The sequence below is a fragment of the Harpia harpyja genome, chromosome 8, assembly GCF_026419915.1.
Source record: "Harpia harpyja isolate bHarHar1 chromosome 8, bHarHar1 primary haplotype, whole genome shotgun sequence".
Taxonomy (NCBI): domain Eukaryota; kingdom Metazoa; phylum Chordata; class Aves; order Accipitriformes; family Accipitridae; genus Harpia; species Harpia harpyja.
The window spans coordinates 44,480,467-44,507,199 of NC_068947.1; the positions used below are offsets into that span (position 1 = coordinate 44,480,467).

Here is a 26,733-nt window from a genome sequence, read left to right on the forward strand (position 1 = left end):
TGGAGTACCTGGGTGTGCAGAAGGCACATCCTCAGATGTTGCATATCAGAGCTCGGAGACACAACCAAACCTGCACTAGGCTGCTTTCTTGGCAGAGGCACAGGTAGACAGGGGCGAGAGGAATACCTGCAAAACAGTACAGTAAAAAGACACCTGAAGCAACAAAAAGGATGTGTAGGCTGATTCTCCAAGTGGGGAAGAATGCTCCTGGCCATATTGTGACAGCCTAAATTTGACTTACGTCCTTGAGGCTGCCAATCTGTACAGGCAAGGTATATCCAAAGGCCTACGCTAGCTCATAGGAAGCATCACGTGGGTGGAATTTAGGCTGTCTCGGTAGGAAGCTCTTGGCCTGTTGATACATATTTTCTATTGTGTGGCTCAAGTTTCTTCTTTTCTGACATGTGAGAAAGAACTACAGCCTGTCGTGTGGAGTAGGAAATGCTTCTGCTGTGCTGAGACAGGTGACAAGGAAAGTGAGAGAGAGGCTGTCCCACAGCTTTGGCAAAATACGCTTATGTAAATAGTAATAATCCATAAATTAAGGGAGACGCAGCTCAAGCTGTTTACTACCAGGCACCAAGATATACTGACTCATAGTCCAGCCGGGCAAATTTTAGTTGGGCTCCTGAGGTATTTGCTTTGCAGTCTTACTGTTGTTTTTATTTTCAGTCCTTTTTTTCTTCAGTGCAATATGTGTCTTCACACATATTCCTCCCATTTCCCTCCCTCCTACAGTGAAATTTCTAGGTACGAGATGACTAGTGTTATCTGAGCACAAAAAAGTATCAAAGACGACGCCTCTTCCTCCTCAGCTGAGGGCTCCAGGGAAATAAGCGGAGGCAGAAGCGTAAGCTTCCTCTGCCTACAGGATGCTAAGTAGGCATAGACGCACATATGTATAATGGCAATGTAACATATATAAAATCCTATTATCGCATATTAAATTATTTTTATGACAGCTTCAACTAATAACTGGGGAAAAAAAAAGAAAAATGGCATTTATAACCAGGATAATTTTGCTTCACCACGTTCCACGACCAAATCCTAGAAACTTCTCATCGGTCCCATACGCTGGCAGTCCGGAAACTCCTTCTGCACAACAGTAACCCGGACCTAAAGATACGCCCGGGCCAGTAATAACTCACACCCAGCCTGACTCCGCGCCGCGCACACCCCACCGCCCCGGGGCACCCGCACCCGCAACCGGGGCCGCCGCTGGGGACGGGGCGGGCTGCGCCTACACCGCCGCTCCGCCAGGTGGCGGGGCCGGGCCGGGCGGCGCGGCGGACGGAAGTGCTTGCGCGACCCGTACCCTCCCGGCGTGCCCCGGGTGTCCGGTGACCCCTTCCCTCCCCTCCCCTCCCGCGGGCGGCGGTGTGAGCGCGTCATGGCCGCCTCGAAGCCCGTGGAGGCGGCGGGCGGCGGCACCGGCGGCACGGGGTTGTCCCGCTGGCAGCTGGCGTTGGTGCTGGGGGCGCCGATTCTGCTGGGCGCCGGCGCGCTCTACCTGTGGGGGCGGCGGGCGGCCCGCCGCGGCGGCAAGGGGGCGAGCGAGCGGAAGACCCCCGAGGGGCGGGCGAGCCCCGGGCCCTGCGGCGGCGGCGGCGGCGGGCAGCCCGATGGGCCCGGGCACGAGGAGATGGTGAGCGCGCGCCGGCGGCGGTTGGCGCGGACCCCTCCCCGCCGCTGGGTGTGAGGGGAGGGCTTGGGGGGGACACGGGGCTCGTCTCCGCCGCCCCCGCCGTGGCGTGGGGTGTCGGGGCCCGAGCTCGTGGGGCTCGGGCCGCGGGGGTGGGTGTTCAGCCGCCGGCGGGGCCGCCTGCAGCGTGGCGGGGGGGATGGCCGGCCGGGCGGCCTCCGGTGTGCGGGAGGCAGGGCCGGGCAGGCCGCTGGCCCGGTCCGAGGAGCGGTTGTCCAAGCGCCCGTCCCGTGTGAGGGGATGCAGCGGGTGCGCTCGGCTGGCCGCCTGCTCGGCGAGGCGTAAACCAGCTGCGAGGTCGGCCCGTGAACCGCGGAGCGCTGGGAACCGGCCGTTCGCGGCTTTTTTCTCACCCTGCTGCGGCTGGTAGTGCTTTGTTCAGGGTGCGTGTGTGTGTTCAGTCCCGGTACTGGTACTTGGAAAAGTACGTTACTGAATGCGTCGTGTCGTGAAGGACACGTTAACCAGGTGAGTACGGATCTGACAATGTGCTGCTGCTGGGTGAAGGTACTTCTGCTTCCGAGGTGTAGAATAGCTATGAGTAAGTTGCTTCCCGGAACAGTATTTTGAAAAGGAAGTCTGTGAGCTGTCGTGTGTTAGTCTGAGATGCTGGGTACAGCGGAGTGGAAAGAAATCACAATCAAAATCTGTTAAAAATGAAATATTTTCAATGAAAAGACAAAAGCCATACAGTTCAAGCAACTGAGGCTTCAGAGTAGAGTTTCCCTAAATAGATATGCTTTCAAAACTTACATTTATCCTGTTGTATACTACCATTCTGAGAATTTTCAGATAAAACGGTCTATACAAAAATTGAAGGACAACATGGAAGATCAGAGTCCAGATCAGATCCATGATTCTCTTGTATACCCGTATGTGGAAAAATGCCTTTGAGATGCACTTTCTGCACATCTGCAGTCACAGATGTACTGTGGTGGTCACGTTGTATTACTGAGGTGAGGTTACAATTGACAAGCATGTTTAAAGTGGTGGATTTGGCAAACTGATTGGCTTTGATAAGGAAATCCCATTAAGATACTCCTGCATTTTCTTCTCCCATTCTTGTGTACCACCTGAAATGCTCTGAACTGTCAGACCACAGTTTAAACTTCCTGTCTGAAATGATCAGGAGAGAAAAAAATCAGCTTCTGGAGATTGGAAAAGGTCAGTTTTAACCTTGATCATTTCAGTGATGATTAGTTTTACACGAGTGGGCAGGCAGTGGCAGGAACACATGGGAGTGGTGAGGAGGGTGGCAACTTCCATAGCTAGTGAATCATAGGTATCCTCAGGCATTCCTGGAAGTGTAGTGAGCTGCAAAACCTAAGCTGGACCTGGAGGCAGTTACTTGAATGCAGCGATTTGTTCCTTGATGGGCAACAGTACTGAGCAAGTAGCGTACAGAGGACAAATTCAGACTTTGTTTACTGTAGTAACTTTGGCTTATGGCTGCAAACAGCATCTGGCATATTTATGGCAATGTGCTTGCTACGTGTGAGCTCTGGTTTGCAGGCTACTTGTGACCTTTGTGTAGCAGCAGTGACTTTGCTGTTAGTATGTTATCTCTGGGTTTCTTGATTGTATTTCTGAATTGCTGTATATATTGTCAAGTGGTTTGTCGTCATTCTGTAGTTGTACTTTAAGCAAGCACTTAAAACATGTAGAACACTTATACAGCACTTGATTTAAAATATTGTGTGTCTAGCTCTTTCAGATTGCTCCACTAATTAAATTACTGGAAGAATCTGTGCATCTAAGAATAAGTATATGGTTGAGTGGTATGATCCAGAGTTCCTTCAAGAGTGTCACTGCTTATACTGTAAAGCAATGAGAGATATTACTTAGAAAAGGTGGGGAAGAGGGTATCAGATTTGCCTGATTACCTGAGATAATTGTCTAGCTGGTCAAAATATGGCTGCAGCAGGAAAATTAATGTGGCTGCAGGTTCCCTTGACTGCTTTATGTGTGTGGGGAGGATTGCCTTCCTGTTCCTCATATTCAAAGCGGTGATGCCATGTAGATTTTATGTTTCCACACATTTTATTAGTTACGGATATTATCGATAAGACCCTTGATTGAAAATACAACCATTGCAGATGCTTTACTTGTTAACTACCTGTATTATATTGGTCTGCCTTTCTAATGTGGTGGGGTATTTTTTTAAACTCAGTCGGGTTTCAAATACAAATCTGTACTGTGAATAAGAGCCGGTAATTCATTTCACAGTCTAAACACAAGAGGGAAGTCTTTCAGAAAACACATAGGTCAATAATGAATGTGCTACTAACAGCTCTATGTGTGTATTTGTGGAGTAACTATTCTTTTACTCATAAATGTAGCTTAGGACTCAGACTTTTTTGTGCATTTCATTAAATCAGCTTTTGTATCCATTTGATCCTCCGTTTACTGTTTCTGAAGACACGACCTTGAATTTTTTTGTTTGTTCTTTGAAAATATGTAGGGTCTTTATTCAGACTTCTTACTACTTTGCATGCAGTTCAGGCTTTTCTTTTACCTGCTGCAGAGGTGTCACATCTTTTCCCCAGGCTGTGTCTGCACTAGAGGATTCTCCTGGCATAGATGCACTGGCCAAGTGTGTGATCTGTGACTGACGTTGAGTTGGCAGAAGCCCTTAGCATAGGTGCTATATCGGGAAAAGCTGAACTACTTTTGAGATTCTTTCCCCTGTAAGCACAGCTCCTCGACAGTACAGTAAACTGGTATTATTGGACCAGTTAAGTGCCCATGATAAAACTGCATCTATGGATAACTCAAAGGTCGAGAAGTCCAATTGCATCTGTTAATTACAGAAGTTGTCATTGTTTCTTATAATTTAGATGGAATGTGTTTTAATTAGTAAGAGCAGTTGCTTTTTACGTGCTCTCTTAGTTTGTAGTGAATGTTGCATAACTTAAACATGTTGGAGAAGTAAACTGGGTCGCATTTTTGCATTAATTGATACCCAGTTGATTCATGTTTTTTACCTATTCCATGATAACTTCTTAGCAAACTTATACCCTCCTTGTCTGACAGGAGCAAGCACTGGTTAATCAGTGAGGTACTGTGTTGGTTGCTTCAGTATTTTTTTCTCCTTAAGTTGAAATCCCTTCCTTTTGCAGGTATGTGATAGTCCAAATCTCACCCCTTAACTCTTTCAGCAAGTTCGTAGGCTAACCCTGTGTTTTTGGTATGTGAGTGAGCATCAAGCAGAGATTCTTGAATTGTTTAGTCAGCCGTGTGGCATTGTGTATTGCAGACAAAGCCGTTTGGGTCCACAGCAGTTCGCTGTCTTTGCACATTTTCCTCCGAGTTGGATATAGTCCTTGAGTGCCGTGGTGGCTGAATGTGACCACACTCCTTGGCTTGTGTGGTGCCACATACCAGGATTAACAGCCAACTTGTATGGCTTCTTTCCAGTATCTATTTTAACAGCAATTGCTGAATGTTGCCTGTCTCATTGCTCTGACATTAGATCAGTATATGAACGAATTAAACCCCTTTGTCTAGATATACTTTTGTTGGTACTTATTCTGAGCTGATCTAAGCAAAGTATGTAAAAAGTAATTTCTGTTTTACTGTGCACCTGTTACCTAATAAATCTCACTATCAACCTACTGTAAGTCTTCTATGTTTAATGCCAGCTGTATTGGACAGGTGTGGAAAACTCTTAAATGTGTATAATAGCAGCAGAACAATTGCTAGACTCTCAGCAGCTCATGTGCAACTCATTTGTGGTAGGCGTGAACGGCAAACTTATTTAAAAGGAAGATGCACTGATGGAGAATGTTGACAAATTGTACTGTAAACTTGAGCTTAATTATATCTAACTATAATACGTCTTTGCTTGTGCTCTGAATTTACATCTTGAGCTCCTGTGGACATACTTTTTCTCATAGTGGTTTTAGTGCTAAGGAGAATCTTAAAACCATTTATACTCGGTTAATGCCTTTCAGTATAGGTCTGAGATAAGACTCGAGATGAACGTTAGTCAAAAAAAAAAAAAGATAGGTATTCAGTAACAGCAGGTATTCAGAAAGCAACACCTTTTTTTGGTAGCTGGTCTCGTCAAGAGGGTCTTCTCAGCTGGAGAAGAAAAAAGAGGTCTAGACCAGGGTTTTTGTTGTTGTTTTGGGTTTGTTTGGGGTTTTTTGCAAGTTGATGGATTAAGATGGCTGAAACAGTAGTTCCCCTCCATGTCATCTGTCAGACAAGGGCTCACGCAAATCCTTTTCAACCAAAAGAAAATGCTGAAACTCGCTGCTCGTGCTTCTGTTCTGAATCACTGTCATCACTGGCTGGCAGCAAATTTCTTGTTCTGCTTTAAAAAACAATCTCCCTCAAATACATAAAGTTCTGAACTGCTAGTTTAACCATATTGGCATTAACTGGGAGTTACTAAACTTTATTATTCTTGCAGCTGGCAGTCTGTTGCTGTTAAGTTGCTGTTGTTTGCATGCAGTTTCTGAGCATTTTCTGAACATTTTGTGAGGAAAGCACATTTGCTGAGGTTAAATTAACAGTTAAGAAATTTTTGTCAGTGCTGTCTAGTCTTTAGAAGAAAATGGAAGAAGAAAGGTGTGAGGTTTTTTGATTACTTGTGCTTGAGGTACATGAAGTTTGCTTGCATAATCAGTTTCTTATTTGTGTACATCTTCAGTGTAGCAATTGAGAAGGACTGGAGGGCTGAGAAGCAGCAGCTTACAAATTTTGTCAGAGTTAAATGTAAGGCTTGACAAACTCTTTAAAAAGCTGATCTTATGTTAAGAATTTTCGTATTGTTATTTGTGCTATTAAGAAAAGGTATTGACATGAGTTCTTTAATATCTTTTTTTAAAAAAAAACAACCACCCCTCCCCAACAACAGCAAAAAAAACCCCAACAACAAACAACAAAAACATACCAAAGCAAAAGAAAAGACTCATGAGATTTAGCTTTTCGGTGTATTTGACTTCATCAGGTTATACTGCAGTTAGTTAAGTTGAATATGTAACTTCAACAGAAATTATTAAGCTTTTTTGAAAAAAGATTGGTTATGAATATTCTTAAAAATTTCACAAAATTAAAATAAAAGCTGTATTTTTGTTTTTGTTTGGTTTGTTCCATAAGTTGATCAGTTGTATACCAAAGTTGTAAATTAATCCACTATTTTCTGCTATGTTTTCTATGGTAAAAGAGTTTCATGATTGCGAAGAAAATAAATCTCATCAGGATCATTATTTAAAAAAAGAGTTGAGTTTAAAATTCAGCTTTGTGTTTTATCACCATTTGGGCTTCAAGACATAGATACAACATTTTGTTATTTTTAATGCACAATTTCTATACAATCTGTGTGGGATCCATTTTTCATGGGTATGAGATGCTAAGCGACTCTATTTTTTCATCTAAGCCCTTATCAGAATGGGTTTATTGATGATACAGAGCTGTATCAGCCTTTGCATTTAAAATGTCAGCCATTCAATTCAATGGTGTATTGCATGCATACCAAGGACTATAGCAGAATAGCGTGACTAAGGTTGCAGAGATAAACCATCTAAGAGCTAGGAGTCTAGTTTAAGGCAGCATAAACAAACAAAAAAGTTGATTTCTTTCTTGCCATGGGCATTACTGCTGACTTTATTACATGATAGCATGTTGTGCTCTAACTCCTGACTCCCTGCCCCCAAATTTTTTGCATCATGCAGTGCGTGGGGCAGAGAGTAACCATGGATTAAAATCTATTTGGTGATTCATTTCTGTATAGTTGGTTATGTGATCTGTGGTCCTACTACTATTATTGAAAGCTTACTCTGATAACAGAGTTGCTAATTTTAAGGGGTTTTCCTGTGGCTTCATGCCTGTACTCTTTAAAGTTTTTGGTCCCTGTTGCATGCAGTTAGGCTTGTCTGAAGACTTCGTGCTTCCCAAGAACCAACAGAGCACCAGTGACAGCCCCAGAACTACAGATTTGCTTCCAGTTACAATTCCTGTCCCACACCTGACACTGGAGCAGCCCTTGCATTTGGATATTATCCAGTAGTCCTCATCTGTAGCGTGTGTCTATGCAGGGACTGCAGTGCAGGGCTGTCAAAGTGCATAGGATGGAGTGGATGGACTGGTCAGCCGGAGGCACATATTGGGATAATAGATCCCTGGACTAAAGGAAGTGGCAGTGATCATAAAGTAGTAATCTAGTTGTAGCGTAGGCTTAATCCCTGCAGTCTTAAGTAATTTTCATACTGGGAACGCGTGTATGAATGTTACAACATGGCCCACATCTTGTGGTTTTCTTTTTGGTACCAAGGAAGTTGGAACAGCACTGAATTTTGTATATTATTTCACAAAAACATTTCTAATGTGGTTTGCTGTAGAAATGCAGAAGGAAAAATTCAAGCTGACTTTCATGCGTTTGTCTGCTGCATATGCATAACCCTTCCCTTAGCTAAAAGAGAAGCATTGTTGTATTGGGAGCTAAATTTAGGACATACTTGAAGTAAATGTAACCTTTTCGGACTTGGGTTAAGTTTTAAAGAAACAACTTACCAAATACACAGTTACTTGGCTCTCAGTAAAAATATTCACACTCTAGTTCTGGTTTGTGTATCCATAGAGTTACACGCAGTGTAGGAAAAGGGGTGAAGTTAATAATCTGTTATCAATTTGAATTTCAATCATTAAAAAACAAAAATCTAAAAGCCATGCAGATTATCTTGTTCTGTGAACAGTGGAGATGGTGCAGATTGATTTCCTATAAGCCCTGTGATTGGTGACCTGTGAGAGAAGAGCTTTTCTGGCAGTAGGGATATTTAAGAAATTCCCTCCCTTATATGGTTTCATTTGTAAGTCTCTCCCCAGGAGAGTGCCTGTAGGATACTTTCATTCTATTTGGATGCCTCTTTTTATGTAGGAACTAAGACTGGTACCCATTATCTGATTCCCTCATGCCATGATTGGAAACTAGGCCTTAAAAGAGGAGTTGTACAGCAACTGCTGGATTCCCTTCAAGTTTTCAGTTTTAAAAATCATTTAGATGCTAAAAATGATCAAACTGGCATGAAATGAGCAGATGTTAAGGGGAACAGCCTGATGAATGCAAAGATGTTTTCAAGTTTTTCTTACAGCAATCTGGGTGTAGTTTGGTGCTGGTGGATGATGAGGGGGGAGAGGAGGCAGAAGTATGGTCAAAGATGAGCATTGACAATTGCCAGCAAATCCTAGATGGTCTTTTCAGTGCATGTGAATCAACAGGTGAGATGTAGTGAATCCTGCAGCTATTGTTTAAGGCATTACTGCCTGCCCCCCCCCAGTTTGTACTCTTTGCCTCCTCAGAGATGTTGGTAGGATGGCATGTGTGCTCATACCTCTGTTCATTTTGGTCTGGCAGGTTAGCCTGAACTGCCCCAAAATGTTGATCCTTGAAGCTAGGCTGTGAAAGAGGAGCAGAAATCCAGAAGATGAATGTTAGGATCTTTTGCAGCTCTGTATTTCCTGAATGTAGGTCATACCCCTTTGATAGAGGGAGGTTTTTTACATCTGATTCCTTATAAACCACAACATTTGATAACTAATCTGTAAATCTAGGGGTTACAGGTAGTGATGTTGGTTTCTACAGAAATGCAGATGATCAACAGGTGATGCAGAAAGTAAAGATTAGTTTTGCAGGGTCACAGGCCATTTAGCAAAGTTTTCCATCCTCTGCTAAGAATCACAGGCCATGATGGTCCAGCACTTTGTATTAGCGTTTGGATGAAGCAGGTTGTGTGAACCTGTAGAGGAGTTAGCTGTAAAGCTAACTAATTCATCTAGTGTATGGAAGGCAAAGCAGCTTTGTTTTCCCTACAGGTTTTATTCGTCTTGCTCAGTAGGTCTTTCCACAAAGTGTTTTCCATACTTAATTCATAGTCTGCTGAGTCAGCTCTGGTCTTACAGGCGGGAAACTTTTCCTATTCAAATTGCTTTGAGGGCTTTGTCGTCTTCACATATTTAGTCTTTGGAGAAATAACTTATCTCGCTGGTGTTTGTGATCACCAGCCACATAAGATTAAAACCTGTTTAGCCTCCCAAAGGGAAATCACTGCATTGTTTCATACCATTGTAGTGAATCTTTTCAAAAGTCTGTCTCCTATCTGATATACTTGCAAAAGAAAATCTGTTGTGTTTTTCCAGGAAATGGAAGGAGTGAGATTTTCAGAAGTCTAGGATAGAGTTTACCACTCAGATGCATTTTGTATCTTTGAAGATCAGCCCTTAAGTGCATAGCTTGCGTGCAGTGATGCTTTTCTTATTTGAACTGACCTATCACTTTCTTTTTCAGAGCCCTCTTGATAGAGCCCAAGCAGCCAAGAACAAAGGAAACAAATATTTCAAAGCAGGAAAATATGAGCAAGCTATTCAGTGTTATACTGAGGCTATCAGCCTGTGCCCTCCTGAGAAAAACCTTGATCTTTCTACCTTCTATCAAAATAGAGCAGCTGCCTATGAACAACTGGTAAGAAATGAAAGATAATTATATGTTTATTCTTAAAAGTTCCATTGTATATCGTGCATTTTGTCACTTTTGTCCACTGAAAGATCCCAGGTGGTGATAATCTGCCTTCACAACAAGATGCCGTTGCTTGCAGCTGTTTTTCACTAGCTCGCCATACTTTTCCACATATAAATAAAATTATTTTCTGTTAACTATTCCCAGTCTATCTTATGTAATTCTCATGTGTCTCTTTCTTGTAAGACAAGGTTTTAATTTCTTATCCTCTGGAACAATTTTCTTGTATATAAGTTAATTTTGCTTCTCTCTGGTAGAGTGTTTCTTTAACTGTTAGGTGAAAGGTCAAATATTTTGGAAGGGTCCTACTTCAAAATTAAACAAAAAAGGCACAGAAATCCTACTAAAGCCCAAGACCTGAATTTTGCACATGTGGAAGTAACATTTACTTGATAGCTGAGTATACTTGATAGTAGTTACAGAAGTCAACAAGTGTTGTTTATTATGGTATCAATAGATTTGCTTATGAGGTCAGGTTGGTGAACTATATAAAGGAGTGGAAAAATTGGCTTTGTACAGTCTGAAGTATCAAGTGAGAGTCTGTGTTATTAGAGAAATCAAGTCTTGATAGTTAGAGGAGCGATAAAACAGTTCTTGTCTAATCAAATACTGCTTATAACGCTAATTCATGCCATAATGAATTCCAGATATATGTGGTTCCTCTTTCGGTTGTTAGAAAAGCCTGTTTTGATAACCAGTTTTGCAGATAAATGGATTTTTAGTTCTTAATATCCTTGACCAGCTCTACTCCTACATATTAATTTATCATCCCTTTGTAGTAACATAGTGTAGTAAATTGAAATAACAAATTTAAAAAAAAAAAAAAGTGGTTTAGCACTTTGTTAAACTTGTTTGTTGGTTTTCATTATGTTTTCATCTTTTTTCTTCTATTTGTTTTGTACCGGTCTTTCAGTCCCAATGTTACTTCCTGCAAGCATCTTCGCACCAACTCATTATCTTCTCCCATATGCTTTGTACAACTGTCTGGTTTCGTTTTTCTGTAGGAATTCCTTTTCTGTTTTGTGACTCTTCTGGTGCAGGTGACTTCCAGTGGTGCCTGGCAGTTTCTTACTGAGAAACTTGCAGAAATAGAAGCAAGCAGGTAGAACCAGAGCCCTGGGAACTGCAGCTACTGTTAGGTGGGCATGACCCTGGAGTTGGTAGTGGAAAGCTAATACAATGCAGCTGAGTAGGGCCTCCCTCACTGTCTTGTTTTCTACCCACAGCAAAAATGGACAGAAGTGGCACAAGACTGCACAAAGGCTGTTGAGCTTAATCCTAAATATGTAAAAGCTCTCTTCAGACGTGCAAAGGCTCATGAGAAGCTAGACAATAAGAAGGAATGTTTAGAAGGTGAGTGTTTCTTGATGTGTATACTTAAAAGTGGAGTTAGCTCAGGCACTTTGGAGATGGTAACTTCTGGGATTGTTTTGTTTTTACTTTTGTAACTACAGTAATACAGAATTATTTATTTAAAACCATTCATAGCTACTGCAAATACATTTTCTTCTCTTGTAAGAAGAAACCCTTTCCCATTTTTCAAGCTGTCATCTGCTTACATCTGAAATAGCTGCTGAGAAATTGATGTTATTGTAGCCACTCAAGGTATTCTTTTTCCAGGGAACTCCCTATGTTTTAGAATAGAATTCATCTAACATGTTGAGTGGATAACCCAGACAACAGTTGTTCCACTTCCATACAGTAAACAAACTTTCTTCTCTGTTTGTTTTGGAGAAATGGTACTACTGCAGAAACCAGGGTGGTTTTGCAGGTGGAGATCCGTGGTCAGAAACAAGAGTATTACAATCATTTAAATGCATTTGGCAGGTAGGTAGGATACCTATGGGAAAACAGCTTCAGTAGTATTTTGTACTGGTGTATTACTGTTATGAAAATTGGCACAGATTTAACCTTTTTTTTTTTTTTAATATTGACACTATGTATTTGGCAGAAGCTACTGTGTCAAATCCTTCCAAATACTATTCCTAACAGAATACATTTTAAACTGTCAGGAAGATGTGACTGAGAAGCCATGAAAATTAAGGAGAACTACAGGTCAGGTGTGTTGTCTGAGGGCACTTTTGAACTAAGGGACACTGCTTGAAAGGACCCATTTAAATTTCATCCAGTGAAATCATTCCTGCTGATGTAAGGTTAAAAGGCAAATGAAATTTTCATCTGTGCTCATTATCAAAGAAGGCAGCAAATAAGGCAGTGCTCTGAATGGCAAATCTAATTGTTAAATTAAATTAGTTTCATTATGTGTAACAGCTAAGAATCAGGTCTGCTAAATTAGAAGATAAATAAGATGTGGAAATTTTATTTATCTGCTGGTAGAATGCTTTTCTGCCCTATAAGACCATAGCGATTAGAAAAGGACTACTTAGGTCATTTAGTGTAGTCCTTGCAATCACTAATTGACTAACAGCTGCACTTCCAGAGTGCTGTAATAAAATCTAAACCTTATGTAGTTGTGATAAACTGACAGATGATATAAGTCCCAAGAAAGATCAAGTGTCCCTGCTATAGTAGGGTAGCTTTTAAATGTAACTCCTTTTTAATGTTAGTAGCAATAATGTTTGTAGCAATTATTTTCAACCTTGATTTGTGTTTGGTTTTTAGCTTGCAGTTTTTTCAGACCTGAAAATTACTTTCTTTTTCTGAACCACACTGGTTTTCTAATACAATGCTGCTTTTACCTGCCAACCATCTATGATCAGTAAAATCCAAGGAAGTAGGGTATGTCCATGTAGTGGAGGAAATCAAAACCAAACAAACCCAAAACCCACCACCACCACCAGCAAAAACCCCCTCCAGTGATCCCTGGCAGTATAATTTGGGAAGATGTTGCTGCTTCACCTGAGTCCGAGCACTAGTTTATGGCTGCCTGCTTTGGGCAAAGCTGTCTGCTAAGGTTGTATAGCACAGTATTACTGCACGCTCTCTTTCATGCTTTTTTCTGGGTGTAGCGTGTTTTCCCAGGGACTCTGGTGTGCTTCTTGACCATGCCAGAGTTGTGGGGAGTTTCTGTATAAATGATGGCATAATAGTACCTATAGCAGTGTAGAATTACAGAAACTGTACTAAAACTCCAGGGTAAGATACTTGCTTTTCAAGTGTATTGAAACAATATGCTGTTTGAATTTCAAGTCCAAACTCTGTTCATCTTCACTGATGTTCAAGTGAAAATTATACAGGAAAAATCAGTGGTAGTATTGCATTAACTGGAGGATCCAGAGAAGTAATGTTAATGTACTGTAAGAGCGCTTTTCACACTGCAAAGCTTGCAAACCCATTCAGGCAGCAATGGGTTAACATTTGCAGAGGCTTCTATGTGTGCAAGAAAGTGATGTGATAGGGCTAGCAATTTAAATAGGCCAGCAAGGTATTTCTCTCAAAATTGCTCCATTCCAAAGTCATGGAGGTGAGCAGAAAAATGTGATATATAATATGGGAAGATTTCTGAAACTGGGGAAGAAGTGAGATTTGATGGTACTGAATGTGAATTTTAAAAGTAGAAAATTAGGACCAGTCCCAGAAGAGAAGCTGTGTTAGCACTTTTAATGTGAACATAATATGAACATAATTACTGTCCTCAAAGTTTCAAAATGGTGAAAGCCCCTGCTGGAGGTATACATTTTCACTGTTCATCTAAGTGTGTTTGTCTCTAGATAAAAACATGAAGATAAAAATAAATGTAATTTCCTTCATTCACTGTCATGAGGTCCTTTTATCACAAGGAGATCATTTTGGATACAAATTTGTATCTTGGAAAACATGGTAAATACAGCAGACTGGAAACAGTCTTTTACCCTCAAACAGGACGTGTATTAGTTTGGCAGTGACTTACTGTGACAGTGGCACTTTTTAGTGTACTCCAGTGACTATCAGAATTTGTTTTTAATCTCACTTTTGTATGTTGTTTCCTAGATGTCACTGCAGTCTGCATTTTAGAAGCTTTCCAAAACCAGCAAAGTATGTTATTAGCTGATAAAGTTCTTAAACTCCTTGGAAAGGAAAAGGCCAAAGAGAAATACAAGGTAGGACTTGTGATATTGCTGACAAATTCTGATTTCACCTGACTGGTTGTTGAAATGTTAATTGTGGGCATTCTGTCAATTGTTGTAAGCAAGTCACTGTCTTCATCTGCTGAAGTGTAAGAATTGACGTGAACGGTTTTGTACAAAGCTACTATTGTACTGATGTTTTCCTTTGGGACCTGTCCAAAGTTTTTGAAACCTCAGTAGGGAAGAGAGGTCTATTTCTAACAGTTGTTGCCCTTTAATAATCAAATTTGTTATGAATTCAGGAGACACCCTAAATTGGTGTGCTGCCTTACATGGGACTTTTCTGGACTTGCAACATGATGGAAACAGGGTATGTTGGAACAGCAGTAGCCAAATGTTCAGTTGCACATCAGGTGGTTGAGTTGGGTATGTGTGTTGAGATAGGAAGGTATATAAATAATAATTGAAAATGTGTAAAAATGTTGGTTCCATATGTAATGAATAGCTTAAAATGAGAGTAATGATGATTGAGGACTTTTTCCCCCAGGTTATTCTTGGTTTTATAAATACAAAATTTCATGTAGGAAAGATTAAGTTAACAGCAGAATTCCTATGTTTTAGAAAGTGGCAAAATAATACTGTTTTAAGGTTGGGTTTTGAAAAAAAAAATAGGAAAAGCAAAAAAGCATAGCTTAAAAAAAATAAGCAGTGTGAAGTCACATCTTTTTATTAATGGTCAGACTTCCTGATTCAGTCTCGAAAAATATGCCTTCATCTCCTAACTACCACAGATTACTTGTGACGTTCAGTCGCAGGCCGTTTCTGTTCCATTTCTGTAAATAGGTGCTCGTACTTGTACTTCTCTATTTTGGCACCCAGATGTCTTTGCATTGATGTTCGGAAGCTGCAGAAAAGAGAACTATGGAACTATAGGGGTAGTCAGGAGCAGTCATTTTAAGTGGCTGTAGGTTTACAAAAAAGTTGGGACAGGTATTAAAACATTCTCACTTGTTACTAAAACATTCTTGCTTGGTTTTGGTGATGGTAGTTGAAGTACTGAAATCCATGTTGGTTTTTAGATGCTGAATTTCTTTCCTATAGAAGCTCATATAAATGTGTGGTGTCAAGATAACAAAAAATGAATTGTGCTATTAGGGTGGTGGTGGCAGCATCATAAAATAGGTGTGCTTCAAATGGGCAGTATTGTGATAGAACTTGAATAGAGAAATTCAGAAGAGTGCATTCAGACTTTTCTTGCAGGAGAGATTGAATTGTAACTCTTGTGTGCAGTGTTCATTTTGAGCAAGAAATATTTTTTTGGCCTGTAGAAAGGATTTTGTACCTGAGAGGTGTTACTTCTGGGACTTCAAGTAAAATGTGTGGTATCTGGGCCAAGCTCCACGTAGAATTAGGATATTGCCTCATTAGTCTTCATTGTAACAATAGACATCAGCTTCTCTTGGATGAGTTGGAGAAAAGGGCAAATTGCCATTCATAATCTACTTGAATTGAGGCTCATGCTTAAACTGCCAGCTTGCGTTTTTCGCCCTATTTATATGCACACATACTGCTTTAGTACATCTACCCAATGTCTTATGATATCCTAAGAATCCTCATTTCTAGCCACACGTGCAGAAAGGTACTATCTCCCTCCTCTCTTGAATATCTTCACTTTATTTCTACCGGTGGTGGGTATTGCGTTGTGATCTGAAGCTTAAATACTCCCTAAATGTCAAACTGTCAAATCAAAAATATCAGACTATCAAATGAGATAGTGGAAAGTCATACATTGGTTCTTTCGTGAATTAATTTTTTTTTTATAATCACATTTGTTTATCCACTTCCATATTTACCATCTGATCTTACCATCTAATGACTTGAAATTACATTTCTCTGTTTCAGAATCGTGAGCCTCTGATGCCCTCACCACAGTTCATTAAATCCTACTTCAGTTCTTTCACAGATGATATAATCTCCCAACCTTTGCTTAAGGGTGAGAAATCAGATGAAGATAAAGATAAGGAGGGAGAGGCCTCTGAAGTAAAAGAAAAGTGAGTGTACAGTACAGTTGGGAATTGTTTGGTATTACAATTAAGTTCTCAGTGATTTTGACGTTCTGCTCAGTGTAACTTGCTGTTGTTTTTATAGTACTTGGCATGGGAAATCCTGTGGTAATAAACTGAGCCTATGAAATGAGATCAGTATTAAAAATGAAACTTTTATGAAAGCTGACTGGCTAGTTCCAAACTGTAGGTGGCTTCGATCCACTAAACAGAGGAAGGACAATGAGATTGGGAATATATGCTGAATATTTCCTACAGTATCATAGTAAATCTTAGGAGATGGGAGGACTGGAGAGTGCTGAATGATGCTTCTGGAGAAGGGAATGTTTTATACTGAAGGAGAGTTTCAAGGAAGAGAGCAAGTTAGTCTTTGGATTGGAAGGGAGAAGACAAGCTAGGAAAAGGGTCTTTGTTAATGAAGACTATGAATTTACAGCAACCGAGGCCGAAAGGGTGTTTTATGTTTCTGGAATCAGATTGCACATAAATGAGAGGCTTGTTCTGACAAAGAAAAGCTTGAGCTTTTCCTTTTTTTGAGTGAAGCTTGAGCACCACATGAATGGTGCTTTAACTTACTATGCTGCTTTCCAGTTTATTTTTGGAAGATATCACTGCTGTCAGTATGGAAACCATTGCAAACACCTTTAGGAATTTTATTTTTTTTTAGGTAAGATAGAATGTCCTGATCTACAGGCAGATTCATGGAATCCAGGACACTTAGCTGAGGACAAGGCAGTGCTTACTGTAATTTTTGCTGTGAAATCCTTCCTTCCACATATAAACTGCACATTGCTAGGTTTAATATTTCACTTTGCTGACCTGGAATTCCATCCCACCCCTCTTGTTTTAAGGCAGAGATTACTGCTGTCCTTAATGTGAAAAAAATTTCAAGTGACAAAGGAAGCTCAAGTTCAAGAGCTTTAAAACATTTTTCTTCTTTATTTCCAATGTAATTTGGCCATTCTTTGTCTAAATTGTTTTTGGACTGTGATGGCTTTGTCTAGGAGTATTTGTAACTTTACTTATTATGCTGATGTTGTAACTGAGTATAGCAAAAGTTAGTATTTGTATGATTTAATGAAAAATCTGAATTGAAATTGCAATGTTCAGTGAATGCATGTATGTATACAACTGTTCTTACATCATTTACAGCTCTGGCTACTTGAGAGCAAAACAATATATGGAAGAAGAGAACTATGACAAAATTATCAGTGAAAGCACAAAAGAAATTGAAGCAAAGGGAAAATACATGGCAGAAGCTTTGCTTCTGCGAGCTACTTTCTACTTACTTATTGGCAATGCAAATGCTGCCAAGCCAGACCTAGATCAGGTCATCAGCATGGAAGATGCAAATGTGAAGGTAAGAATCTGTCACAGCTGGGTTTGTAGTTTGGGTTGAGAAAACATAGAAGTTAGTGATAAACTTGCAGCATAGTTTAAGAAGTTGTTTTTCCAAGTTCCCAGATACTTCAATGGGAGTGTTCTGTTTTATTTACTGTTTTGTCCTTTTATTTCTGACAAATTGCTTTTTCAATGGCTTGTTGATTTTTGTGATAGCTGTGCTGAGCAGTACAAACTAAAGAACAGAGGAAGTTGAATGAATTGGAACTTTATCCAGTTGGAAAAATCGGTTCATAGATAAGAGAAAAACATTAGTTGTACTTGCATATTGAACTGCTTCATAAAATGTTGATGTATTTGTAAACATAGGGAACCTGTCTTATAAAGAATTTTGGGGTGGGGATAAAAATCCACTGAGATGACAACATAGGCTGACATATTTGAAATTAAGCAAGGGCGTTGATTCATTTAGAGTCAATATGAAATTTATTCCTGCTTACAATGAATGAAATTTGTCAGTGGGAGAAACCAGTCAAATGAAAAATTTACTGTTATTGTAACAAAGCCTTAAATCTGGAGGAATGTTGAAGTGGCTAATGCTTCTTTGAACTTTTTTTACAGCTCCGAGCTAATGCTCTGATCAAACGAGGAAGTATGTATATGCAGCAGCAGCAACCTGTGCTGTCCACTCAAGACTTTAACATGGCCGCTGATATCGATCCTCAGAATGCAGATGTTTATCACCATCGAGGACAAGTAAGAAACTTTAGAGATTTTGTCCCAATACTTGAATATTTCAATATATACTAAAAGAAAAATAAAGATCAGTACATCAGCGAAGACACTTTATACTGTTTGTGGCAGAAAACCAGCAACTCCTAATTTGGAACTGTTGCAGAATACACACACAGTCTAATTTGCAGGTTAAGGTCAGGCAGAAGCAGTTTATTTCTGTAGCTATAGGAAAGAACGCAGAGCGACAGAGGTTCAGCCCTCTATCAATACGAACTCTGACTTAAAAGTACTAGGGCTTATATACATTTACAGCAGATATAAACTGCTCTGTGAAGGGACCTGATACGGCAGAGCAGCATCTGCATAGAAGGAAGCTTTGTTACAGCGGATGTAACGTGTGTTCCTGATAACTCAGCATCTGCAGCACTGTGGCCTAGACTTGCATCTGTTCAGCTCATCCCTCTCTGGCTTATGATGCTGCTGAGTCCTTGACTAATTTCTAGACCTAGAGAGGTCTGCTTCCACAGAACTGTAATATAAAAGGTGCTGGAAGAAAAAAGGAAACACTGCCATATGCAGATATGCTAAGTCGTATTTGTAAGGAAGACTTCCATGGATCAAGTGCCTGTCTCCATGAATTCATTAGATCTCTTTAGTGCTCAGAAGTAAGAATGGTGTTACGTGTTGATTGAAGGGAATGAAAGTTTTCTGCAGATTGACAGTTAGTGTTTTACAGTAACTTCACAGTAAAGTAAGAGAACAATGAAGTGAGCTCCACTCTTGTGGAGGAATGAGAATGTCAAAAAAAAAAAAAAAAAGTTGAAATGCAAGCTGGGAAAGCCAAAATGTCTCAACATCCAAATAGTCCACAGGCACTAACTACAGCGAGGCAAAGCAACTTGAGAAAATACGGCATAGTTTTGGAGACTGGACATAATGCTAAAGCAGCAATGGCAACAGTCTAAAATGCAAGTATTCCCAATCCCTACACGTGGACATTGCCTTTTTGTGTATGAAGCCAAAGTTTCACTGGTGGCTTTGTTATTTTATGGCAGTGATTTTTAGTCGTGGGTTTTGTAGGTTTCTAGGCAGTTCTGACCCTGAACTGGAGACGATATGAGTAACTGATGCTAACAGAATTATCACTTAAGTGTCTGAAGCACAGATTAAATACAGAAATAGGGTTTTCTTTCATTCTGGCTAGCTGAAAATCCTGCTTGACCAAATTGAAGAGGCTGTGGAAGACTTTGATGAATGTATCCGATTGCGACCCGATTCTGCCTTGGCTCAAGCACAGAAATGTTTTGCTCTGGTAGGTAACATCCTGGTGTTTATCTGGGTGGTCTTTCTTTTTAAAGAGTTCTGGAAGACATATTGTGTTTCTCTGTTGTATTCCAATTTAATGGAAAAGTAGGGCAACAAACATCTCAATATCTTTTAATAATAAGGTAAAGAAATAATAACAGTTTCTTCAGTTGGAGTAAAGGTTTGCTGCTTTCATTTTGAAGTGCTCATTGTTCAAACAGTAGGTCATCTTTTCTGTTTTGTAGTAGAGGAACCCAAATCTTCACTGTAACTGTATCATGTAAAATTGATATAAATAAAGATTTAATGTTGTGGAAAACGGTCATCTTCAAGAAATTGGAAACAAACTATGTCAAGCTAGTACAATGCCTCTGCATGCAGGAATCTTCTGAGGACAGCTTTGCATGGTGTGAACAAGGAGTAATTCTAGGCTTGGAATTTCTAGGCTTTTGAAATAGAGGGAGGCTGTTGGCAACTATCAGGCATAATGGCTTCCTTCTTTCACCCTTTCTCCTCTCCAAGTCCACTCTACCAGAGACATGGACACGTGGCATGTTCCTAAAACCAGATTTGGTAGGATGTACTGGCACATCACCTTTTGGAATTTGTAATTGTTATGATGCGTGCATCTCTTGGGGAGATGGGTAGAGGTCTGATAAGCCTTTTTTTTTTTTTTTGGCATGTTGTTTCATTTTTTTTTTTTCCTTTTTTTCTTTTTCTTTCTCGAATAGTATCGCCAAGCTTATACAGGAAATAATCCTTTGCCTGTGCAAGTAGCCATGAAAGGCTTTGAAGATGTCATAAAAAAATTTCCAAAGTGTGCCGAAGGCTATGCACTCTATGCTCAGGTACATTTTTCTCTCTCGTAAAGAAAATGCTGCATTCTCTTGCACATTTTATCTTGAAAAACATACGTTTCTTCAAATAATACATGAAGATTTCTGAGAATAAGTTCTGAGATAACACATGCTGTCTTTAATAAGCTACCTGAATTTATGGGTATGGGTGTTCTGGGGTAGAGAAAGTAGAGGGGGAATTGGTGTAGCAGAATATAAGTGTTGAGAGTCAAGGGTGGTTATTAGGAGACAGAGGTCTGGCATACATTTCCCCTTGAATTCCTGCGTGTGTGTGGCATCTCACTTGATGGATGTCAGGGATTCACTGGGTAATTTGGGAGTTAAGAGTGTGGAACTAGAGTAACAGTTTTGTTCTGCTACAAATGATATGTACTGGTCAAGCAGAGTTTAATTACAGATGTTCAGAGTACACTTGTAACAGAGACTGTCATTTCTTCTCTAAGAAAACATACTGCTGGTTCTAGTATGAAGCATAAGATGTTCTGATTTTAAGTAGGTAGGCAATATGGATGCATTTCCTTTTGAAAGACGTATATTTGAAAAAGGAAGAAGTTGAGACTTGCAGGTACAGCCTTCTAGAAGGTTTTTACTTGCAGTACACTTAGCACGTTGCTTGTGGATCTCTCATTACAGATGGTACTGTGATCGTGCACTTAATTCCTAGCAGCTTTCTTCTAAAAAGCCTCAATTTTGAAACTTAACTCTGGTAACTGATCTGCCTGGCCTGCTCTATGATAAGAGAGCTATATCCAATCTCACATCGTCGATATGGTTTTAATTAGAATTAGCCTAGCGCAGAGTGCATGTTTTGGTTGTGTATTGACATATAGGTTTCTTTTTTGATGCAGGCACTAACTGATCAACAGCAGTTTGGCAAGGCTGATGAAATGTATGATAAATGCATTGACCTTGAGCCAGACAATGCCACTACATATGTTCATAAAGGGTAAGTATTGTTTGTGATCCTTTTGTTCAAGGGCAGTTGGCATATTTAGATGAATCAGCCTGAATTGAATGTTTGTGTTTAGAAGTTCAGCCAGGAGAAGTAACTCTGTGAAAACTTTTTAGTGCTGTTAAATGCATTTCTACAGTTTCTCTTGACTAAACTGTAAATAAGTTTCAGTAAAGTTTCATTACTGTTTATTCCTAATTGAGTATCTACTTGAAGTATATCTGACTTTTACTTTAGCCCTATCATAATTTCAGCTTTGCGCTAAAGTTTTCTCTTTCATAAAACAACTTGTAACAAGTCTTCTTGGGAGGAATTTACCTTTCTTTAGAGCCATTAAACTGGTAACATGGCTTATTGAAAGTGACTTTCACAAACATGTTTTTAAAAGCCATGAAGTTACTGTCTGCCCTGCATTAGGAATTAAATACTTAGGTGATCAGGGTTTTGGGAGGAGTATGTGAAGTTTGTTCTAAATTTTCTTTCTCTTCTAGTTTACTTCAGCTCCAGTGGAAGCAAGATTTAGACAAAGGGTTAGAACTCATAAGCAAGGCCATTGAAATTGATAACAAATGTGATTTTGCATACGAAACCATGGGAACGATTGAGGTGCAAAGGTAATGTTAAATTGCAGTGTTAAGAGTTCTTAGTTACTTTTGAAATTACAGTAGTCCTTTAGATTTCCTTATGGCTTTTAAGTCATTCTTAAGATCTTCTCCCCAGTGCTGTGCAAGGCCAGCTCTTACCTGAAGTCCCGATTTCTGTTCTGTAACTCTTAGGTGAAGCCTTCCTTTCTCTATGGCATAATTCTGCTTTATGATCTGACAAGTTCCCCTGTTCACCAGTTTCATACTTACTGGACTGCAGATGAGTCTGTGTATGTTTAAATATATCCCTCCTGTATTTAAAGTGACTTCCTTGATCATTACTAGGCTTCCTGTGTATCTAATGTAGTCCTTAAACATACTTTAGTGGACCATTTGTACTGAGGATCCTGAGCTATACTCTCATACTCTCAAGCCTGACGATTTGGGTTTAATTCCAAGAGGACTGCAGTTTGCAAGTTCACAGGGTAAAGTGAAAAGATTAATGCAATATTCTGTAACAGTGCATTGTATTACAGTTGTGCAAAAGTTTGGGGTGTAGCTGAGAATATAGTTGAGTCTTTTTTTTTTTTTTTTTACATGTCTAGCCATCAAAAGGACAGACAAACTGTTGCCATGAGAAATTTTGCAAGCATTTCCCATTTAAATAACGTGAGCTCTTGTCTGTGTTACTTTTCCTCCTAAGTATACAAACTCTTTTCAAGGGAGATGAGAGTTCATTTAGTTGTCCCAGCATTATCTTTGCAGTAAACTTAGTGTCCCATGGAGAACATTTTATCCCCCACTACCACCCATGGGGGCTCTCAAGGGGAAGGCTGTTTAAAGCTGTCCTAGTTGCTTAGGCTTGGTAACAACTTCTCTCAGTTTGCTCGTTCATCGTCATCGCAAGTTCTCGTGGTGGTTCCTCCTGAAGTCCTTTTAAGCTGTTAGTAGTGGAGAGTGTAAGTCCTGAAGGAAAAAAGATGCTGTAGAGATGAAAAGATTGCTTTGCCAGTCTTAATTGGACTACATTTGGTTTATTTCAGAGGTAATCTGGATAAAGCCATTGAAATGTTCAACAAAGCTATCAACCTGGCCAAATCTGAAATGGAGATGGCCCACCTCTACTCACTCTGTGATGCTGCCTATGCCCAGACAGAAGTTGCAAAGAAGTATGGATTGAAACCACCAACACTGTAAAGAAACGAGGAGGAAATGACCTTCTAAAGTAAAGTTGCCCACTTCAGCCAGCCCTAAAGATGCTGTTGCAGACCATGTTGAATGGTGGAACTTAGTTTTTTCCCGTTCGTGGTGTTGTCATTTGCTACATCTGTTAAATGTTTAGGTGTTGTGGGAGTGGTTGTTCAAGGAAGTATGCGGTGTTGCATCTTGTTCCTTCTGCAGCAAAAACCTTAAAGCGTGTTAAGGGAAATAAAGCTGCAGGGGAACAAATGGAAGATATTTTGGCCATGCAAATAAAAACTTCACACTGGTTCATTTTGGGTGATTATGTTGTGGGCGATTTTTGCTTTATCAAACAATATTACAGCATGTGGGTTTTTTTCCTGTTGATTTTAAAGGTGATACTAGTCAGTGCTGTAAAATAGGTTTCTTTTTTATATGCAATTAATCCTTGAGGGTTGATTTTAATTTTGCAAAAAGGAAAAAATTAATTTTCAAACTGTTTAATAATAGAGGGTTTTTTTAAGTCAGTAGATGTGGAGAGAATCCCTGTAAATATATGCAAGCATGCACAATCTTCCCTTAAAGCCCCTCTCACCTTCTGCATAACTTACTTAGAAATAGTCCTGTGGCAGCTATTAGGGAATTAATTTGATAGTCCTTATCCTCACCCCAGAAAGCCCTAGCGTACTGTATAGGAGAGCTAGTAAAAAGGTTGGTTGGGGAAGGAGGTCAGGTAACACTGCTTCAGTGTAGGTTTTACTGTAAGAAAGGCTGTGTTCCTGTGCAGCAGTCCTTACTTGAATGCCCCAGGAAATTGTTCTGGAGGGTTCAGAGGGACTTTGAAGAACAGAAAGCACTGCTGGGAGTAGAGCTGCCAAGGCAAGGTCATGCTTGCATATAATCTTCGTAATCTCTGATGCTCTTGCTTAAATGTAACAGCTAATAGACAGTCTAAATTCTCTTCAGTCTCTAGAGACTGCTGTGTTCTGATCTGCTCCTTGTAATAGCCCCTTTGCAGGATTAAGTGAGGTAAGTAACAAAGCGTAGGCTAAAACTTCAAATAATGGATTTAGAATCTGTACCGGTTTCCTTGTTCGTTAGACCCTGTCTTATCCAAGATTACAAATACTGTAGAAAGGAATCAACTGTTCTGCAAATAGCAGATTGGCAAATTATTAAATATTAGTAAAAACTGTCTTCCTCTAGCTAGGAGCTTCACAGAGGGCTCTTTTTTTGGGTTGATCTTTCTGGTATGGAAGTCAGTTGGTCCATCTGGCCTCTCCCTGGACTGAGGTGGCTGGATAAACCTCATGCAAATACTTAACTGATGTAGCTTAATTTACGATACACTAATTTAGGCTTCTTTCCATCCTGAAATCATAGATTTGCTTGTGCTGAATTGTCTAATGTATTTCATCTTTTAAAGAAATGAACCATGCTGTGGTCAAACTGTCTTGTTCTCTAGTTGTGCCACCATATAGCAGCAGCTTGTATTTTCAAATTGACCTTCCTTTCTCCCAGCAACTACAGTTGAGAATTCAAATGGTGGAGAGTAGACGTAAAGATTTAATAATTCTATTTTAGCTAGATCAGTAGGTGATCTGAAATCAGTATTGGTGTGGAATTGAAGGCATTGGAAGGTACTGGCAGCTTCTAAGGGCACTGCACATAACAAGTGTCAAATGTCTTCTGGAACTTCCAATCTGCATCAATTACCTGAGAACAAAAATATGCCAGATTGACTGATGCATCTGTCCTGTTCTCCTGAGGAGTTTTTATTCGCATGGCCTTATTTACATTGGCATTTTCTCCTCTTCACCCCACCTGTACCCCATTCCTTACCCCACCCAATCAATTAAGGGAAAAAAGCATGTGCTGTCAAATACTAGCATTCCAAATCATCACAGACTTTTGCCTGTTCTTGAACTAGTTTGAAACTGCACTGAAAGGATGCATTGTCTGTAATTTTTTTTGTAAATGACGTATCACCTGTAAACGGAAAAAATAAATATTACCTTCAAGTATCTCTCTCTGACATGTATAAGAACAGGTTTTGATGAAAGTGTTCTCTGCAGTGGTGCTCTCTGTGCTTATTTGAGGTTGCCCTGAATCTAGGAAGAACTAATAATGACTGGCTCCCTGTCATCTTCTCTCACTTCAACCTTTAAGAAAAAATGAGGAGGAGACCCGGAATTAACACGTCTTATCTCTGATTGCTTCCATCACTCACAGAGGTATGATCTTGAGAGCTGAAGATTACAGGGGAAAGGAAATCCAGCCAGGAAAGCTGGGAATCTGAGTAGCTGACACCCTGTTAATGTGTGTATGCAGGTGGATCCCTTTAGTGGAAGGGTTTGGGGTTTTTTTAAATGGCTGATATAGTTGAGGCGTTGCTTTAAGCCAGGTGGGCGTGTGGACTTTGAGAAAAGCTTTCTTTAGTAGGGATTGAGAGCTGAAGTGAAACAAGTATTACTGCTATTTAAAAAAAATAAATGTTGAAATAACATAGGAAGCTAGTACTGAAGACTTGGATAAACCTGGTGTTTATCAGGTTTATCAGTCAGAGACTCTGGGAAGTTGCTTCTAGATGTAGTTGTCTTGCATCTTAATTCTGATTATGTAAAATCCCTGTTTTTCATGTTAGAGACAAGTTTGCCAAAATGGAGATTAGAAGTTGTGACTTGCATTACTAGGATCTAATTGCAGATAGAAAGTGAAGAGGGAACTAACATATACTAAGGAGCTGTACTGTAACTTATTCTGGAATGTGCAGCTTTAACCAGGCTTCCCAGCTGCAGTGGTAATAACACTGCCCAATACAACAGGCATTACCGTGTTTTCTGCCATTTATTTAGAAAAAAATTAAATTCTTGCAGGCTGAAATTCTGGAGCTGTTTCAGGGTTGTTACTGGCTGGTTTTGTATACTTACAGAATACTGGTGCATATGTGTAATATGGATACTTAAAGTGCCTGTTTTCTACCAACACAGAGATTGAGTATTGACTGCTTTAAGTATTATCTAGCGGAGAACTGATTGTGTACTTTTTTTCATTGAAACCCCCCAAAATTCAGAGTCCCATTTGTATCACTTCTGTGTGGATTGCACTGGAGACCCCTAAAAGATCCTCCTAAAACAAGGTGCTTAGACGTTGTCCTGACAGACTGAAGAGGACTGAGCTCATGTGACCTCTTCAGCTGAGTTCACCAAAGTAGCTTGCTACAGCTTTTCATCCATTCTCTCCATTTGGGATGCCAAGGGAGGAGGGTCCAGGCCATGGATTCTGTTGTCTGTTGCAGACTGCACTTTGCATTTTTTTAAATTAAGTGGTCAGCCCATGAGAATCCTGCACTGCTTTAGTCCTCCAAAGGTAGTATTTAGTTCTTGCTCTGCTGCATGTTAAACTAGTATTAGAGAGGGGAGGGAAAGACAGATGGCGTAGTTTAGAAAAATGGATGTATAATAGTTGCTATGAGTTAGAAGTGGGA

At 40.0% G+C, this 26,733-nt stretch overlaps 1 protein-coding gene across 2 annotated transcripts; it reads left to right on the top strand.

Moving 5' to 3' along the window:
* Positions 1–1,342: 1,342 nt before the first annotated feature.
* Positions 1,343–25,270, top strand: TOMM70 (translocase of outer mitochondrial membrane 70). Of its 2 annotated transcripts, none has more exons than XM_052794771.1 (12): positions 1,343–1,645; positions 9,993–10,166; positions 11,447–11,573; positions 14,151–14,260; positions 16,130–16,278; positions 17,443–17,650; positions 18,253–18,387; positions 19,571–19,678; positions 20,403–20,519; positions 21,377–21,474; positions 21,972–22,094; positions 23,108–25,270. In XM_052794771.1, exons 1-12 carry the CDS (start codon positions 1,391–1,393, stop codon positions 23,259–23,261), a joined length of 1,758 nt encoding a protein of 585 aa, XP_052650731.1. In that variant the 5' UTR covers positions 1,343–1,390; the 3' UTR covers positions 23,262–25,270. The 2 variants fall into 2 exon arrangements, with proteins under 2 accessions (XP_052650731.1, XP_052650732.1); XM_052794772.1 differs by lacking the exon at positions 1,343–1,645 and adding an exon at positions 2,552–2,658.
* Positions 25,271–26,733: the final 1,463 nt, after the last annotated feature.

Excerpts from the sequence above, each read along its gene's own strand:
- TOMM70 (XM_052794771.1), top strand. The coding sequence starts at position 1,391 with ATGGCCGCCTCGAAGCCCGTGGAGGCGGCGGGCGGCGGCACCGGCGGC. Across the intron at positions 19,679-20,402 it reads CACAGAAATGTTTTGCTCTG|TATCGCCAAGCTTATACAGG; the intron begins GTAGGTAACATC and ends TTTCTCGAATAG. Across the intron at positions 22,095-23,107 it reads GGAACGATTGAGGTGCAAAG|AGGTAATCTGGATAAAGCCA; the intron begins GTAATGTTAAAT and ends GGTTTATTTCAG.